The sequence below is a fragment of the Procambarus clarkii genome, chromosome 46 (assembly GCF_040958095.1).
Source record: "Procambarus clarkii isolate CNS0578487 chromosome 46, FALCON_Pclarkii_2.0, whole genome shotgun sequence".
Lineage (NCBI taxonomy): Eukaryota > Metazoa > Arthropoda > Malacostraca > Decapoda > Cambaridae > Procambarus > Procambarus clarkii.
Genome location: NC_091195.1, coordinates 6,275,946 through 6,295,978, shown reverse-complemented (window position 1 = coordinate 6,295,978; position 20,033 = coordinate 6,275,946). Strand labels below are relative to the sequence as shown.

At 49.4% G+C, this 20,033-nt stretch overlaps 1 protein-coding gene across 1 annotated transcript; it reads right to left on the bottom strand.

Annotated features, from left to right (window-relative positions):
* Positions 1 to 1,465: 1,465 nt before the first annotated feature.
* LOC138350627 (uncharacterized) lies at positions 1,466 to 18,400 on the bottom strand. The gene is made up of 3 exons (XM_069301670.1): positions 15,228 to 18,400; positions 13,310 to 13,615; positions 1,466 to 3,896 (listed from the first exon to the last, which is right to left on the bottom strand). Exons 1-3 carry the CDS (start codon positions 17,911 to 17,913, stop codon positions 3,667 to 3,669), a joined length of 3,222 nt encoding a protein of 1,073 aa, XP_069157771.1. The 5' UTR covers positions 17,914 to 18,400; the 3' UTR covers positions 1,466 to 3,666.
* Between the last annotated feature and the right edge of the window lie 1,633 nt (positions 18,401 to 20,033).

Genomic DNA, 20,033 nt, shown 5'->3' with positions numbered 1-20,033 from the left:
ATCTCTGGGACACCCAGCATCTTGCCACAGGGTATCCCACCCATCTCTGGGGCACCCAGCATCTTGCCACAGAGTATCCCAGCCATCTCTGGGGCACCCAGCATCTTGCCACAGAGTATCCCAGCCATCTCTGGGACACCCAGCATCTTGCCACAGGGTATCCCAGCCATCTCTGGGGCACCAGCATCTTGCCACAGAGCATCCCAGCCATCTCTGGGACACCCAGCATCTTGCCACAGGGTATCCCAGCCGTCTCTGGGACACCCAGCAACTTGCCACAGAGTATCCCAGCCATCTCTGGGGCACCCAGCATCTTGCCACAGAGTATCCCAGCCATCTCTGGGACACCCAGCATCTTGCCACAGGGTATCCCAGCCATCTCTGGGACACCTAGCATCTTGCCACAGAGTATCCCAGCCATCTCTGGGGCACCCAGCATCTTGCCACAGAGTATCCCAGCCATCTCTGGGACACCCAGCATCTTGCCACAGGGTATCCCAGCCATCTCTGGGACACCCAGCAACTTGCCACAGAGTATCCCAGCCATCTCTGGGGCACCCAGCATCTTGCCACAGAGTATCCCAGCCATCACTGGGACACCCAGCATCTTGCCACAGAGTATCCCAGCCATCTCTGGGACACCCAGCATCTTGCCACAGAGTTTCCCAGCCATCTCTGGGGCACCCAGCATCTTGCCACAGAGTATCCCAACCATCTCTGGGACACCCAGCATCTTGCCACAGAGTATCCCAATAATTGATGTAATTTGGTATGCTTTAACGTGACAATTCCAACCAGGCATAACTTCTTCTATTAGTTTTTTAGAAGGATTCTCTCTCCCCTTCCTTAACCAGCACTGACATAACAGATGAAAAAAAGAGTAATTGAAACTGTTTTGATAGATATTACACTGAAGATTTGTGTTGACAGTTACAATAATTGATATATGAATATTATCAAGTTTTCTGTTAAACAGACACTAAGCTTTTTTAGGTCAGCAATAGTGGCTTTCTCCCAGTTTAAATGTTTTAAGGTTGGTTACTGTTCTCACTGTCAGCAGCAACAGTTTGATAGTGAGGTATAATGAAGGTGAAGAATTTGAGAAAATTATCAAAATGAGACTTTCCTCTCCAATCATTTAAAGGAAAGTCAACGTAATATTAAACTGAGCATAAACAGTTTTGACCAGCAAATGCAAAAGTTTTGTTAAATTTTAAAAGCCTAAGTCTTCTTGTATCGTATTAAGTTTTTCTTAATTTACTAAGAAAATTAATTTATTTTTTATCTACATGGTTTATATACTTTAAACAAGACAGGTCTCAGGCCAGAGTCCTAAGGACCATTGGCAACGTTTACCACTCGGATTTGTCTTACTCTGTTTCTGTTGAAAAAGTCATATCATATACCACTAGCAAGTTAATACCTCTAAACAACAGACCTCAGAAAATGAGAGCAAATAAAAGTGTTTATATTGTTTAAAGTTATATGTTACTGTATTTCAAATAATGCATGTATTTACTTTAATAGTTGTAGTACTTTACTATATAAAATATAGTACAGTACTACTTACAGTATCAAAGCAGGCGTACATATGGTAGTTTCTTTACTAAAGAAATTGTTCATTTAAGTGTGCAGAAGGACACTTACTGTATTAAACTACTTGAACAGTAAGCTGCTAACTGTACAAAAGATATTGTACAGTACGTTACTTACTGTAATAAAGTAAGTGCCCAAAAGGCTTCCTACTGTATTAGAGCAAGTTTGCAATAGGATACTGATAATATGAAAGTACATATACGGTAAGCTGCTTAATGCATAATTGTAAGTTACAGTCGGCAACTTACTGTATTTAGTTGTACATTAAGCAACTTACAATAACACAGGTGTATATATGCTCCTGCTTGTTCTTGAGGATAATAAAGTTAAGACAGACTAAAGTCAGACAAAAATTACCAAATGTCTAAAATCCCTAAAATGTTACAATAACTAAGATCTCGTAACAAATAAAGACCCAAAACTAATAATAGTGATCCAATAAACAATAGTAAAGAAAGTCATATTGATAATAAAGTGTAGAAAATGCTGATATATCAATTACATACCAAAACTTATTCATAAAATCAGGAGACAAATGCTTATCTATACCTTCCACTACAGACTGGAAGGCTGCTTATCTATATCTTCCACTACAGACTGGAAGGCTGCTTATCTATACCTTCCACTACAGACTGGAAGGCTGCTTATCTATACCTTCCACTACAGACTGGAAGGCTGCTTATCTATACCTTCCACTACAGACTGGAAGGCTGCTTATCTATACCTTCCACTACAGACTGGAAGGCTGCTTATCTATACCTTCCACTACAGACTGGAAGGCTGCTTATCTATATCTTCCACTACAGACTGAAAGGCTGATTATCTATACCTTCTACTACACATAAAGGGTATAACTACCCGATCTCTCACAGTGTTCAAGAGAGAACTTGATAAGCTCTGATCAACCAGGCTGTGATTCATACGACAGTCTGCTAGCAGCCGCGTCCAACAGCCTGGTTAACCTGTCCAGCAACGAGGAGGCCTGGTCGAGGACCGGGCCGCGGGGACGGTAAGGCCCTAAACGGCCTCAAGGTAACCTCAAGGAAGGTACCACCAGCACAATAAAATACATTCATACCTCCAACATGCCAAAACTCATACAAACAACGTATACCAAAACTCATTCTCACTATCATCAAAACAAAAACTCATTCATTCCACCAGCATACAAAAACTCATTCATACCACCAGCATACAAAAACTCATTCATACCACCAGCATACAAAAACTCATTCATTCCACCAGCATACAAAAACTCATTCATTCCACCAGCATACTAAAATGCAAACACTCGAACATCAAGGCCGTTGGGTACTGTCAACTGGGTGCCAAGTCACATGGGAATAACTGGAAATGACATTGCAGACGATGCTGCAAAACTTGCAACTAAGAGAAGAAATGTAGACATTTACATACCACAGAGTCTATCACAGATTAAGAAAGTAATTAGCAATAGAGCAATGCAGAAGATATATAGTGACCAGTACACAGCAGTTACAACATCAAGATCTGCGGGTTGGCACAAGAATTACACCAAATACGAACCACATATTTTGATGAAAGGAGTACATCTGGAGTACATCATGTACATCTTACTGTACATCTACACATGTACATCTGTAGATTACTGTACATCTACACATGTACATCTGTAGATTACTGTACATCTGCACATGTACATCAGTAGATTAATGTACATCTACACATGTATATCAGTAGATTACTGTACATCTACACATGTACATCAGTAGATTACTGTACATCTACACATATACATCTGTAGATTACTGTACATCTACACATGTACATCTAATCGTTGATGAGATGTAATCATCTCATTGAGAGATGTACATCATAATCATTGAATTGTAATGTACATCTACATTGGTCTCGTGAGGCTGGTCTCAACAACCAACTCCTCGTAGATGTGTCCTTGTACATTATTGGTCTCGTGAGGCAGGTCTCAACAACCAGCTCCTCGTAGATGTGTCCTTGAACATTATTGGTCTCGTGAGGCTGGTCTCAACAACCAGCTCCTCGTAGATGTGTCCTTGTACATTATTGGTCTCGTCAGGCAGGTCTCGACATTATTAAAACTTCATTAAAATTGTTAAGCGACGCACCGAGCTCTTGGAGGTACTTCTTGTTCTCCTCACTGTCCTCACTGTCTTCACTGTCCTCACTGTCCTCACTGTCTTCACTGTCCTCACTGTCCTCACTGTACCGGATCTCAATCGTAAGGTAATCACCAGTGACGCCCCTCCGGCGAAGTCCTCGCAGGAGTCTCTCCCCTCCCACACCTGTAGATGAGAGGGAACACTGAAGCTCACACCTGTCAACTCTCCACACCCACACCTGTAGATGAGAGGGAACATTGAAGCTCACACCTGTCAACTCTCCACACCCACACCTGTAGATGAGAGGGAACATTGAAGCTCACACCTGGCAACTCTCCCCACCCACACCTGTAGATGAGAGGGAACATTGAAGCTCACACCTGGCAACTCTCCCCACCCACACCTGCAGATAAGAGGGAACACTGAAGCCGACACCTGGCAACTCTCCCCACCCACACCTGTAGATGAAAGAGAACACCTGGCTATACCTAACACCCATCTCTTAAGGAGGAGGACGTGGAGGAGGAGGGTAGTGGTGTAAAGGAGGAGGAGGGTAGTGGTGCAGAGGAGGAGGAGGAGGGTAGTGGTGCAGAGGAGGAGGAGGAGGGTAGTGGTGCAGAGGAGGAGGAGGGTAGTGGTGCAGAGGAGGAGGAGGAGGAGGGTAGTGAAGCAGAGGAGGAGGAGGAGGGTAGTGGTGCAGAAGAGGAGGGTAGTAGTGCAGAGGAGGAGGAGGGTAGTGGTGCAAAGGAGGAGGAGGGTAGTGGTGCAGAGGAGGAGGAGGGTAGTGGTGCAGAGGAGGATGAGGGTAGTGGTGCAGAGGAGGAGGAGGGGAGTGGTGCAGAGGAGGAGGAGGGTAGTGGTGCAGAGGAGGAGGAGGGGAGTGGTGCAGAGGAGGAGGAGGGTAGTGGTGCAGAGGAGGAGGAGGGTATTGGTGCAGATGAGGAGGAGGGTATTGGTGCAGATGAGGAGGAAGGTAGTGGTGCAGAGGAGGAGGAGGAGGAGGGTAGGGGTGCAGAGGAGGAGGGTAGTGGTGCAGATGAGGAGGAGGGTATTGGTGCAGATGAGGAGGAGGGTATTGGTGCAGAGGAAGAGGAGGAGGAGGGTAGTGGTGCAGAGGAGGTGGAGGGTAGTGGTGCAGAGGAGGAGGAGGAGGGTAGTGGTCCAGAGGAGGAGGAGGGCAGTGATGCAGAGGAGGAGGAGGTTAGTGGTGCAGAGGAGGAGGAGGTGGGTAGTGGTGCAGAGGAGAAGGAGGGTAGTGGTGCAGAGGAGGAGGAGGAGGAGGGTAGTGGTGCAGAGGAGGAGGAGGAGGGTAGTGATGCAGAGGACGAGGAGTGTGGTGGTGCAGATGAGGAAGGAAGTGGTGCAGAGGAGGAGGAGGGTAGTGGTGCAGAGGAGGAGGGTAGTGGTGCAGAGGAGGAGGAGGGTACTGGTGCAGAGGAGGAGGAGGGTACTGGTGCAGAGGAGGAGGAGGGTACTGGCGCAGAGGAGGAGGGTAGTGGTGCAGAGGAGGAGGAAGGTAGTGATGCAGAGGAGGAGGAGGGTACTGGTGCAGAGGAGGAGGGTAGTGGTGCAGAGGAGGAGGAAGGTAGTGGTGCTGAGGAAGAGGGTAGTGGTGAAAAGGAGGAGGGTAGTGGTGCAAAAGAGGAGGAGAGTAGTGGTGCAGAGGAGGAGGAGGGTACTGGTGCAGAGGAGGAGGGTAGTGGTGCAGAGGAGGAGGAAGGTAGTGGTGCAGAGGAGGAGGGAAGTGGTGCAGAGGAGGAGGAGGAGGGAAGTGATGCAGAGGAGGAGGGTAGTGGTGCAGAAGAGGAGGAGGGTAGTGGTGCAGAGGAGGTGGAGGAGGCAAGTGGTGCAGAGGAGGAGGGTAGTGGTGCAGAGGAGGAGGGTAGTGGTGCAGAGGAGGAGGAGGGTAGTGGTGCAGAGGAGGAGGAGGGTAGTGGTGTAGAGGAGGAGGAGGGTAGTGATGCAGAAGAGGAGGCGGGTAGTGGTGCAGAGGAGGAGGGTAGTGGTGCAGAGGAGGAAGAGGGTAGTGATGCAGAGGAGGAGGGTAGTGGTGCAGAGGAGGAGGAGGATGGTAGTGGTGCAGAGGAGGAGGAGGAGGAGGAGGAGGAGGAGGAGGAGGAGGGTAGTGGTGCAGAGGAGGCGGAGGGTAGTATTGAAGAGGAGGAGGAGGAGGGTAGTGGTGTAGAGGAGGAGGGTAGTGGTGCAGAGGAGGAGGAGGGTAGTGGTGTAGAGGAGGAGGGTAGTGGTGCAGAGGAGTAGGATGGTAGTGGTGCAGAGGAGGAGGAGGGTAGTGGTGCAGAGGAGGAGGAGGAGGGAAGTGGTGCAGAGGAGGAGGAGGGTAGTGGTGTAGAGGAGGAGGAGGGTAGGGATGCAGAGGAGGAGGGTAGTGGTGCAGAGGAGGAGGGTAGTGGTGCAGAGGAGGAGGGTAGTGATGCAGAGGAAGAGGGTAGTGGTGCAGAGGAGAAGGAGGGTACAGATGCAGAGGAGGAGGGTTGTGGTGCAGAGGAGGAGGAGGGTAGTGGTGCAGAGGAGGAGGAGGGTAGTGGTGCAGAGGAGGAGGAGGCTAGTGGTGCAGAGGAGGAGGAGGGTAGTGGTGCAGAGGAGGAGGAGGGTAGTGGTGCAGAGGAGGAAAAGGGTAGGGATGCAGAGGAGGAGGGTAGTGGTGCAGCGGAGGAGGAGGGTAGTGGTGCAGAGGAGGAGGGTAGTGATGCAGAGGAAGAGGGTAGTGGTGCAGAGGAGAAGGAGGGTTGTGGTGCAGAGGAGGCGGAGGGTAGTGGTGAAGAGGAGGAGGGTAGTGGTGCAGAGGAGGCGGAGGGTAGTGGTGCAGAGGAGGAGGAGGGTAGTGGTGCAGAGGAGGAGGAGGAGGAGGGTAGTGGTGCAGAGGAGGAGGATGGTAGTAATGCAGAGAAGGGGGAGGGTAGTGGTGCAGAGGAGGAGGAGGGTAGTGGTGCAGAGGAGGAGGAAAGTAGGGGTGCAGAGGAGGAGGAGGGTAGTGGTGCAGAGGAGGAGGAGGGTAGTGGTGCAGAGGAGGAGGAGGGTAGTGGTGCAGAGGAGGAGGGTAGTGGTGCAGAGGAGGATGAGGGTAGTGGTGCAGAGGAGGAGGAGGGTAGTGGTTCAGAGGAGGATGAGGGAAATGGTGCAGAGGAGGAGGGTAGTGGTGCAGAGGAGGATGAGGGTAGTGGTGCAGAGGAGGAGGAGGGTAGTGGTGCAGAGAAGGAGGGTAGTGGTTCAGAGGAGGATGAGGGAAGTGGTGCAGAGGAGGAGGAGGAGGAGGGTAGTGGTGCAGAGGAGGAGGATGGTAGTAATGCAGAGAAGGGGGAGGGTAGTGGTGCAGAGGAGGAGGAGGGTAGTGGTGCAGAGGAGGAGGAGGGTAGTGGTGCAGAGGAGGAAAAGGGTAGGGATGCAGAGGAGGAGGGTAGTGGTGCAGCGGAGGAGGAGGGTAGTGGTGCAGAGGAGGAGGGTAGTGATGCAGAGGAAGAGGGTAGTGGTGCAGAGGAGAAGGAGGGTTGTGGTGCAGAGGAGGCGGAGGGTAGTGGTGAAGAGGAGGAGGGTAGTGGTGCAGAGGAGGCGGAGGGTAGTGGTGAAGAGGAGGAGGGTAGTGGTGCAGAGGAGTAGGAGAGTAGTGGTGCAGAGGAGAAGGAGGGTAGTGGTGCAGAGGACGAGGAGGGTAGTGGTGCAGAGGAGGAGGAGGGTAGTGGTGCAGAGGAGGAGGAGGAGGAGGGTAGTGGTGCAGAGGAGGAGGATGGTAGTAATGCAGAGAAGGGGGAGGGTAGTGGTGCAGAGGAGGAGGAGGGTAGTGGTGCAGAGGAGGAGGAAAGTAGGGGTGCAGAGGAGGAGGAGGGTAGTGGTGCAGAGGAGGAGGAGGGTAGTGGTGCAGAGGAGGAGGAGGGTAGTGGTGCAGAGGAGGAGGGTAGTGGTGCAGAGGAGGATGAGGATAGTGGTGCAGAGGAGGAGGAGGGTAGTGGTTCAGAGGAGGATGAGGGAAATGGTGCAGAGGAGGAGGGTAGTGGTGCAGAGGAGGATGAGGGTAGTGGTGCAGAGGAGGAGGAGGGTAGTGGTGCAGAGAAGGAGGAGGGTAGTGGTTCAGAGGAGGATGAGGGAAGTGGTGCAGAGGAGGAGGAGGAGGAGGGTAGTGGTGCAGAGGAGGAGGATGGTAGTAATGCAGAGAAGGGGGAGGGTAGTGGTGCAGAGGAGGAGGAGGGTAGTGGTGCAGAGGAGGAGGAAAGTAGGGGTGCAGAGGAGGAGGAGGGTAGTGGTGCAGAGGAGGAGGAGGGTAGTACTCTTCAAGACACTTGTGTTGTCCCGTCTTGAGTACTGCTCAGTACTCACTTCCCCCTTCAAAGCAGGAGAGATTGCTGAAATAGAGGGAATACAGAGAACATATACGGCACGCATAGACGCAATAAAGCACCTAAATTATTGGGATCGTCTCAAAGCCCTCCAAATGTACTCACTAGAAAGAAGACGAGAGAGATATCAAATAATATACACCTGGAAGATACTGGAGGGCCAAGTACCAAATCTACACAGTAAAATAACAACGTACTGGAGTGAACGACATGGAAGAAAATGTAGAATAGAACCAAAGAAGAGCAGAGGTGCCATAGGCACAATCAGAGAACACTGTATAAACATCAGAGGTCCGCGGTTGTTCAACGTCCTCCCAGCAAGCATAAGCAATATTGCCGGAACAACCATGGACATTTTCAAGAGGAAACTAGATTTATTCCTCCAAGGAGTGCCGGACCAACCGGGCTGTGGTGGGTATGTGGGCCTGCGGGCCGCTCCAAGCAACAGCCTGGTGGACCAAACTCTCACAAGTCAAGCCTGGCCTCGGGCCGGGCTTGGGGAGTAGAAGAACTCCCAGAACCCCATCAACCAGGTATCAACCAGGAGGGTAGTGGTGCAGAGGAGGATGAGGGAAGTGGTGCAGAGGAAGAGGGTAGTGGTGCAGAGGAGGATGAGGGTAGTGGTGCAGAGGAGGATGAGGGTAGTGGTGCAGAGGAGGAGGAGGAGGGTAGTGGTGCAGAGGAGGAGGAGGGTACTGGTGCAGAGGAGGAGGGTAGTGGTGCAGAGGAGGATGAGGGTAGTGGTGCAGAGGAGGATGAGGGTAGTGGTGCAGAGGAGGAGGAGGGTAGTGGTGCAGAGGAGGAGGAGGGTACTGGTGCAGAGGAGGAGGGTAGTGGTGCAGAGGAGGAGGGTAGTGGTGCAGAGGAGGAGGAGGAGGGAAGTGGTGCAGAGGAGGAGGGTAGTGGTGCAGAGGAGGAGGAGGAGGGAAGTGGTGCAGAGGAGGAAGCTAGTGGTGCAGAGGAGGATGAGGGAAGTGGTGCAGAGGAGGAGGGTAGAGGTGCAGAGAAGGAGGAGGGTAGTGGTTCAGAGGTGGATGAGGGAAGTGGTGCAGAGGAGGAGGGTAGTGGTGCAGAGGAGGATGAGGGTAGTGGTGCAGAGGAGGAGGAGGGTAGTGGTGCAGAGGAGGAGGAGGGTAGTGGTGCAGAGGAGGAGAATAGTGGTGCAGAGGAGGAGGAGGAGGGAAGTGGTGCAGAGGAGGAAGCTAGTGGTGCAGAGGAGGATGAGGGAAGTGGTGCAGAGGAGGAGGGTAGAGGTGCAGAGAAGGAGGAGGGTAGTGGTTCAGAGGAGGATGAGGGAAGTGGTGCAGAGGAGGAGGGTAGTGGTGCAGAGGAGGATGAGGGTAGTGGTGCAGAGGAGGAGGAGGGTAGTGGTGCAGAGGAGGAGGAGGGTAGTGGTGCAGAGGAAGAGGAGGGTAGTGGTGCAGAGGAGGAGGAGGGTACTTTGCAGAGGAGGAGGGAAGTGGTGCAGAGTAGGAGGGTAGTGGTGCAGAGGAGGAGGAGGGTAGTGGTGCAGAGGAGGAGGAGGAGGGAAGTGGTGCAGAGGAGGAGGGTAGTGGTGCAGAGGAGGAGGAGGAGGGAAGTGGTGCAGAGGAGGAGGGTAGTGGTGCAGAGGAGGTGGAGGAGGGAAGTGGTGCAGAGGAGGAGGGTAGTGGTGCAGAGGAGGAGGAGGGTAGTGGTGCAGAGGAGGAGGAGGGTAGTGGTGCAGAGGAGGAGGAGGGTAGTGGTGCAGAGGAGGAGGAGGGTAGTGGTGTAGAGGAGGAGGAGGGTAGGGATGCAGAGGAGGAGGGTAGTGGTGCAGAGGAGGAGGGTAGTGGTGCAGAGGAGGAGGGTAGTGATGCAGAGGAGGAGGGTAGTGGTGCAGAGGAGAAGGAGGGTACAGATGCAGAGGAGGAGGGTTGTGGTGCAGAGGAGGAGGGTAGTGGTGCAGAGGAGAAGGAGGAGGAGGATGGTAGTGGTGCAGAGGAGGAGGAGGAGGAGGGTAGTGGTGCAGAGGAGGCGGAGGGTAGTGGTGAAGAGGAGGAGGAGGAGGGTAGTGGTGTAGAGGAGGAGGGTAGTGGTCCAGAGGAGGAGGAGGGTAGTGGTGAAGAGGAGGAGGAGGGTAGTGGTGCAGAGGAGTAGGACGGTAGTGGTGCAGAGGAGGAGGAGGATAGTGGTGCAGAGGAGGAGGGTAGTGGTGCAGAGGAGGAGGGTAGTGGTGCAGAGGAGTAGGACGGTAGTGGTGCAGAGGAGGAGGGTAGTGGTGCAGAGGAGTAGGACGGTAGTGGTGCAGAGGAGGAGGAGGGTAGTAGTGCAGAGGAGGAGGGTAGTGGTGCAGAGGAGTAGGACGGTAGTGGTGCAGAGGAGGAGGAGGGTAGTGGTGCAGAGGAGTAGGATAGTAGTGGTGCAGAGGAGGAGGAGGGTAGTGGTGCAGAGGAGGAGGGTAGTGGTGCAGAGGAGAAGGAGGATATTGATGCAGAGGAGGAGGGTAGTGGTGCAGAGGAGGAGGGTAGTGGTGCAGAGGAGAAGGAGGATAGTGGTGCAGAGGAGGAGGATAGTGGTGCAGAGGAGGGGGGTAGGGGTGCAGAGGAGTAGAGGGTACTGTCACCACTCTCCACCACTGCCACACACCACTCTCCACCACTGCCACACACCACTCTCCACCACTGCCACACACCACTCTCCACCACTGTCACACACCACTCTCCACCACTGTCACACACCACTCTCTACCACTGTCACACACCACTCTCCACCACTGCCACACACCACTCTCCACCACTGCCACACACCACTCTCCACCACTGCCACACACCACTCTCCACCACTGTCACACACCACTTTCCACCCCTGCCACACACCACTCTCCACCACTGTCACACACCACTCTCCACCACTGTCACACACCACTCTCCACCACTACCCCTCACCACTCTCTACCACTGTCACACACCACTCTCCACCACTGTCACACACTACTCCCCACCACTGCCACACACTACTCTCCACCACTGTCACACACCACTCTCCACCCCTGCCACACACCACTCTCCACCACTGCCACACACCACTCTCCACCACTGTCACACACCACTCTCCACCACTGTCACACACCACTCTCTACCACTGTCACACACCACTGTCACACACCACTCTCCACCACTGCCACACACCACTCTCCACCACTGTCACACACCACTCTCTACCACTGTCACACACCACTGTCACACACCACTCTCCACCACTGCCACACACCACTCTCCACCACTGTCACACATCACTCTCCACCACTGCCACACACCACTCTCCACCACTGTCACACACCAATCTCCACCCCTGCCACACACCACTCTCCACCCCTGCCACACACCACTCTCCACCACTGTCACACACCACTCTCCACCACTGTCACACACCACTCTCCACCACTGCCACACACCACTCTCCACCACTGTCACACACCACTCTCCACCACTGTCACACACCACTCACCACCACTGTCACACACCACTCTCCACCACTGTCACACACCACTCTCCACCACTGTCACACCCTACTCTTATTCTTCCACCACAACCATCAACAAACACTACCATCAACAAACACTACCATCAACCAACACAACCATCAACAAACACTACCATCAACCACCACAACCATCAACCACCACAACCATCAACAAACACTACCATCAACCAACACAACCATCAACAAACACTACCATCAACCACCACAACCATCAACAAACACTATCATCAACAAACACTACCATCAACCAACACAACCATCAACAAACACTACCATCAACCACCACAACTATCAACAAACACTATCATCAACAAACACTACCATCAACCAACACAACCATCAACAAACACATCCATCAACCACCACAACCATCAACAAACACTACCATCAACAAACACTACCATCAACCAACACAACCATCAACAAACACTACCATCAACCACCACAACCATCAACAAACACTATCATCAACAAACACTACCATCAACCAACACAACCATCAACAAACACTACCATCAACCACCACAACCATCAACCACCACAACCATCAACAAACACTACCATCAACCACCACAACCATCAACAAACACTACCATCAACCACCACAACCATTAACTATCACCATCAACCATCACAGACATCAACCACCAGAGTTATCAACCACCAATACCATAAACCACCACAACCTCAACCACCATTACCATTAACCATCACTACCACTAATCACAACCATCAGCCACCACAATTACCAACCACAGCAATCAACCACCACCACCACCAACCACAACTATTAACCACCACTAGAACCAACCACTACCACCAACAATAAACATCACCCACCACTGCCACCAATCACAACCTACCACCACAGCCACCAACCACAACCCAGCAACAATTCCACCACCACTACCATGGATTCTCCATTAAGTGTAAGTAATGAATAAAATATTTTTAACCTACCTTTTATTATTCTTCAATTTTATTTCTAGAATATGTAGAAATATATTTTTAATATAATTCTAAATTTTTTATATATATGCCATCAATCAAGAAAACGATTTTTATGCAACATTTAAGTTGCGACACGGTCTCAAAATTGTTTAGCCAAAGTTGTGCAGTAAGTTGTGGCAACTTATTTACAACCACACAATAACGTAGCTAATACATGAAAACAAACGTTGTCACACCCGGCTACTCTCCCGACCCACACATGTAGATGAGAGGGAACACTGAAGCCCACACCTGGCCACTCTCCCCACCCACACCTGGCTACTCTCCCCACCCATACCTGCAGATGGGAAGGAACACGGAAGCCCACACCTGGCTACTCTCCCCACCCACATCTGTAGATGAGAGGGAACACTAAAGCCCACACCTGGCTACTCTCCCCACCCACACCTGCACATGAGAGGGAACACTAAAGCCAACACCTGGCTACTCTCCCCACCCACACCTGTCTATGTCACACACTCATGCCAAAGAAAACTTATATCAAGTAAATCTAGCTTGTATTAAGCAAGACAATGTTGGGTTAAATATTGATCAGTGTTATCTTATAAGCAGTGAAGCTTGCTTAATGAATATTCTTGGTCGCTAAACGGTGCTCAAAGTTACTCAAGAAGCCTTATAAGTTCTCTAATTCATGACTTTTAATGTAAAAATATTTTTGAAACCACTGGAAGCACTGTGAATTAAACAACTGAGTTACAGATATTCACGTGTTAAAATGTCGTCAATACGTACTGGTGAGACGCGTGTTATAGAAGGACAGGCGACTATACCCTTCTCTTGAGAAAGGACACAGCTGAGCCGCCAGGTGGCAGCACCAGTCTATGGCGGGGTCGTCATCAGTGAGGCGCCGCATGATGGTCATGCGGAGCTCCCTTCCCTGGCACGGCAGACTGCCCAGTGTGTCCGGGTCCACGTAGCCCGTGGCGTCCAGGGTGTCCGGGTCCACGTAGCCCCTGGCGTCCAGGGTGTCCGGGTCCACGTAGTCCGTGGCGTCCAGGGTGTCCGGGTCCACGTAGCCCGTGGCGTCCAGGTCAATGGCTGAAGACATACACTGAGATACAGTCACGGTCGTTACTGGTATGTTCTAGGATATAACAAGAAGACATACTGAGCCATCCACTCACCTTACTGCTGGGTTTATTACCTGATGACAAGTCCGTATTTTGGACAGTATTAATAGCATCTAAACTATGTATTAATAGCTTTTAAAAGCCACAGTCAAGGTCATCTGTATCAATTGTCAAGGTCACAGTCAAGGTTAACTGTATTAATTGTCAAGGTTATCTGTATCAATGGTCAAGGTCACAGTCAAGGTCATCTGTATCAATTGTCAAGGTTATCTGTATCAATTGTCAAGGTTATCTGTATCAATGGTCAAGGTCATCTGTATCAATTGTCAATGTCACATTCAAGGTCATCTGTGTCAATGGTCAAGGTCATCTGTATCATGGTCAATGTCACAGTCATGGTCATCTTTATCAATGGTCAAGGTCGCATTAGAAGGTCATATAAACTAAGTCAAGGTCACAGTGAAAGGTCATCTGGACCAAGTATCAAGGTCACAGGGATAGATGGGTCACCTGAATTAAGGATCAAAGTTACGGAAGGTCTAATTAACCAAGGGATCAAGGTCACAGTAAAAGGTCATCTTGGACAGGAATTAGGTCTCACTGAAAGGTCATCTTAAACAGGAATTAGGTCAATGTGAAAGGTCATCCTGAACTGGAATTAGGTCACAGTGAAAGGTCATCTTCAACAGGAATTAGGTCACAGTAAAAGATCATCTTAAACAGGAATTAGGTCACAATGAAAGGTCATCTTGAACAGGAATTAGGTCACAGTAAAAGGTCATCTTGAACAGGAATTAGGTCACAGTGAAAGGTCATCCTGAACAGGAATTAGGTCACAGTAAAAGGTCATCTTAAACAGGAATTAGGTCACAGTAAAAGGTCATCTTGGACAGGAATTAGGTCACAGAGAAAATTCATCTTGAACAGGAATTAGGTCACAGTGAAAGGAGATCTGTACCACGAGTCAAAGTCAAAGTGGTAAGTCATCTGAACCAAAAGTATGGCGTCGCTAAATACTTCATGAAATTATTTATGCACAAGAATATATACAGCAGCGGAATGTTTCGAAAATTTATTATTCATAGAGTAGTCGCCCTTAATAAGTCTATATTTGTAATCAAAGTAGAAGGTTTGTCACCCTTAAGGTGACTATATTTGTAAACAATATAAGGTGTTTGTCACCCTTTAGGTGACTATATTTGTAAACAATATAAGGTGTTTGTCTCCCTTAAGGTGACTATATTTGTAAACAATATAAGGTGTTTGTCACCCTTAAGGTTACTATATTTGTAAACAATATAAGGTGTCTGTCGCTCTTAAGGTTACTATATTTGTAAACAATGTTGGGAGCTTCTCGCCCTAAGGTAACTATATTTGTAAACAAAATAAGGTCTTTGTCTCCCATAAGGTGATTATGTTTGTAAACAATATAAGGAGTCTTTCGTCCATAAGATTGTAAACATATATGTAAACAATGTAAATCTGAATTACTATATTAAACATGACGAATGAAGCCCTTTGCGTAATTTTGGTATTAATAAATAGCCCTAAAAATTATGGTGGAAAATATGAATATTTACCAAGAGTCTCCAGGTGAGGAAGGTGAGGCAGGTGACGGATGAGGACGGGCAGTTGCTGTAGTGTGAGGCGCAGGTGGAGGATCTCGAGGGTGTGAGGCAGGAGAGGTATGGCTATCTCAGAAAAGTCACCACGAAACTCCTCTAAGGTACACTTACTGCCGGGGGCTGTTAGCCTCTCCAAACATTGTTTTGGTATAACACTACGCTCATTGCTGTATAAACTATAGTTAAGATGTAAGGATATGGTTACCTTCATTTTTGCCAGCACTGACAGTGTAGACAGGCGCTGCTTTAGTTGGGATGGATCGTTTCTGATTAGGTAAATGTTCATAGGTGTTACCTTCTTAAGAACAAGCGGCAGGACATCCCACGAGTCAACACTCACTATTACCCACACTTGTTCTGTACGCAGCTTCTCACACACGGCTTGGATGACGTGCTCACTCCCGCGGGACTCTGCTACATGCTTCAACAGCTCGTCAGTCGAACTTGAAACCATCTTGCACAGGTCAATTATGTGAGTATTGAACCTGTGCTCTACTCCCCGGGCACACAGCACCCCGGTAGTGCTGACTAAAATGTTCTCCCATCTGGGGCGCTCCCTAAACTCTTGTTGCACGGCGCTAATATTAAACTTTGACCCTCTCACGTGATCTCCCAAGGAGCGCTTTTCCTTACGTACAACATCCACCAAGAGGTCAATGATTATAGAGCTTTCCCCTGACACACGGTGTGATGCTGGATCACCTCGGTCTTGCTCAGCCCTCAACAAGAGAGCGACCAGCCTCCTGCTGGCACAATACTCCTGGTACCTGGCGTGAAAATAGCCAAACACCCACACCACACTGAGGCCCCGACGGTAGCTGGTTCTTGTGAAATAGTTGGACAAGACCTCCTCCTGCGGCAGTCCCAGAGTGTCACACTTCTCCCTAATCTCCGCTTCCGTCTCCGGCCAAAGGTCGTACTCCTGCCTCAGGACCCCTCTTAAACTAATCTCTTCTAAGAACCTCAAAAACTTTTTCACAGTTTTGTCACATTTTCCTTTGGGTTCGGTCACGTGTTTGTCTGTGAGTCTGGACACCAGTTTGCTGGTTATGAAGTCATGAATCTTCTCGTAGACTTGAGTGTTTGTGGTGAGGTTGTTAAATTCTTCTGTAGCCTCGACACACAGCAGCGCCAACAAGGTCAAGGTGAGTGGAGTGTTGAGGTACTCACCCAGGAACTCACTCATCTGCTCCAGCCGCTGGGTAAACCTCCCTGTGATGACACTCCGTTGGCACTCTTCCTCCACCAGCACCTTGATGGTTCTCTCGGCGAACTCCACGCGACGTTCTGGAGTGATGCCCAAGACGAGGATGTTGCAGCGAGGTCTGGTGTGTGGGACGAGCTGTGACAGGTGTTGGTCCCACCCCGGCCGTGTGGTTATCACCAACCTCACATCCTTGCCAGGCAGGTGCAACAGCTCCTTCACCAGCCTTCCTGAATGGTCGTTGACCTCGTCGTAGCCGTCAATCAGGACTAATATATTTAAGCTCAAGATTATCTCCTTAAACAGCTGGAAGTCGGCACCAGAATCACTAAGTGTTTGAGGCAGCAACTGGCGGAGGAGACCATCGAAGGTATTAAGATGTGAGTCCCTGCATTGTACATAGAAAACGAGGTCCACAGTGCCCAGGTGACGTATGACAGCAGGGTCCTCTACCCACTTCTCGAGGATGAGCTTGAGTAAAGTTGTCTTGCCCATACCACCTTCCCCCGTCAGGAGGACACATTGAGGGACTCTTCCGTCCTCTCGTCTCATACTCAAGATGTGTTCATAGTCTATATCCTGACCCTTGACAGCGTTGGAGGGTCTTGTGTTATCCTGACCCTTGGCAGCGTGGGAGGGTCTTGCCCCTATGACGGGATCTTCAAGGAGTCGTAGTCGTGTAAAAGCAAGACTTGGGTTGTAGTTAATGTTGAGGAGGAGCCAGGGTGCGGGAACAATCTGGTACAGCAGTTTATACCCGTCAGTTAGCTCCTGCTTGCTCATCTGCTTAACCTCTTCTGTGATGTGTCTTCTGAACACCTTAATCTCCTGGCGGAGCTGTGGCAAGTACGCCACATCTGAGGGATCCAGCGGCTCTCTGACCTTCGCTAGCAGACCACCAATATACTTGGTGACATCTCTGGTCACGTGGTCCACATCCTGGCTGTTTGTCCCACACCGGACGCCGGCCTCAGCCAGCATCTTAGCCAATAAGTCACTGAGCTCCGTCAGTGTTGACGTAAGATCTTGCTCTGACATTCCCACATTATCATGGGCCAACGTGTTTCGGTGTTGCTTCAGGCTGTAAATGAGGTGTTCAAGTGATGGTCCCTGAGGCCCTGGAGTGGTCCACGTGGGGTCATTCATCTTAGCCAGACCACACACACGTTGCAGGAGTTTATACAACAGGGTGATGTCAAAAGTTGCCGCGTCAGAGGAAGCTTCGAGTTTATCCCTCGGGTGAGCATCGAAGACACGCCTGTACTGAGCATTGGTGTACCCCAAGTCCTGAGTGAGGTAAGTCACTACTGGGAAGGTGCCCCGGTACGACCACATAAACACACTTGCTAGCGCGTCTCGTCCTGCCTTAGTCACAGCCAGTCCATACCGCAGTCTGTTCACATCTTCCGGTTGGATAACAGGACTCGAGGCCGCCATATTGGGCCGTATGATTCTCACCTCACACAACTGTTGTCAAGTTTCACACAAGCAGTAAATGTCCCACGCTGGTTTTGTTATTATATTATGTTTAAAAACATAACATTGTTTCCCACTGTCGGAGACGGGCAGCTTGTTAGGCTTGTGTAGGCCTTCCTAAACCAACGACAGACCTTCCTCAGGATGCATCCCTCAACAGTTGACTAATTTCCAGGTTAATGTTCACTGCTAGGTGAACAGAGGTATCAGGAGGCTGAGCATCTCACACTGCCAGGGAATCAAACTCGGATCTAATCGGTGATGATCCGATTTCTCTAACCACAATACAGTCACTTAATTGACCAAAAATATAAGTGATTTCCAAATAAACCAAATTTTACAAAATGTGTTGACATGTTAATGCAATATTCGGTTCCAGATTTATTTGTTATTATCAATTTGTTCTTTAACTAGATAATTTCTTCTGTCTTTATACTCTTCAGAATTCTGTCATCTGGAAGAACAATTTAACGTTATTAAAACAAAATGTTAGTGTTAAACATTGGGTCAGAAATACATTTTTGAGATCACTAAAACAAATAAAATTCCAAAGTCTGCCTCCTGCATTTTGTTATATTTTATAACTTAAAACTTGTCAATATTTTGACACAACTCCTGTGATCATTGTGGTGTTGGCTTCTGGTTTAGGTAGAGTAATGGTGCTCATTTTCTCACACAGAAATATACGGTGTAGCATTTAGTAATGTTATTCTCTGCCTTTATCTTGCTCTTGTAAGGACCTATTTAGATTATGCAGTTCAGTTTGGTCAACATACAATATACTGGACATAATTTAACTTGAACCCATAAAGAGAAGAATGACAAAGTTGATCTCAGGAATTAGAAATCTCCCTTATTAAGAGAGATTAAGGAAGCTATGTTTACACATTCTTCGGAAAGTATAGTTGATATTATTGATGTTGTCAAAAGGATGAAAAGTTATATCGAAGGTAGTAATAATAAGTTGTTAACTGCATCAACACAAAATAGAACATGAAATGATAAATCTGTATCAATAAGAAATAATGTTTGCTTCTCTGTCTATGCGAGCTAGAAGACCCTACTCAGGGAGCTAGCCTCACCTAATTTCTAACAGTAATTCCTGCTGGGTATGTGCCCAACAGGGAATGGCATATATGTAGGGAGTACAACTTTAAAGAGTACCAAAGCTACCCCCCTACCACGAACTTTGCTATATCATATTAATTAGGCTTTGAATTATTTATTTATTTTCTTGCAAGGGTTCCCAGCTGAGCTTCTGTGTAGATCGCCCTCTCCCCCTCCGCTCTCTTGTGGACAATATTCACAGTATAATGTTAACAACTTACATGGAGTTTACTACAAGTAAACTTCCGTCCCCTGAGAGTCTCTTATAGGAGCAATGATGGAGGGCCGCGTAGAGGCTCATCATATAAAATGGCCTCCTAGAGGCACATAAAATGGCCGCCTAGAGGCACATAAAATGGCCGCCTAGAGGCACATAAAATGGCCGCCAGGAGGCACATAAAGGGCCGCCTAGAGGCACATAATGGGTCGCTTGTAGGTACATAAAGGGCCGCCTAGAGGCACATAATGGGTCGCTTGTAGGTAAATAAAGGGGCCGCCTAGAGGCACACAAAGGGCCGCCTAGAGGAACATAAAGGGTCGCCTGGAGGCAAATAAAATGGCCGCCTAGAGGCAAATAAAACGGCCGCCTTGAGGCAAAAAAAAATGGCCGCCTGGAGGCTCTTAAAATTGGCCCCATAAAAGCCCATAAACGGGTCGCCTACAGGCACAAAAAAGGCCTCCTAGAGGGACATAAAATGGCCGCCAAGAGGTCAAAAAAAGTCCGCCTTGAGGCACATAAAATGGCCACCTGGAGGCCCAAAAAAAAGGCCGCATACACAAAAAAGGGCCGCCTTGAGGTACATAAAGGGCCGCCTAGATGCACATAAAGGGGCCGCCTAGAGGTGCATAAAGGGGCCGCCTAGAGGTACATAAAATGGCAGCTTAGAAGCCCAAAAAAGGGCCGCCTAGAGGTGCATAAAGGGCCGCCTAGAGGTGCATAAAGGGGCCGCCTAGAGGTGCATAAAGGGGCCGCC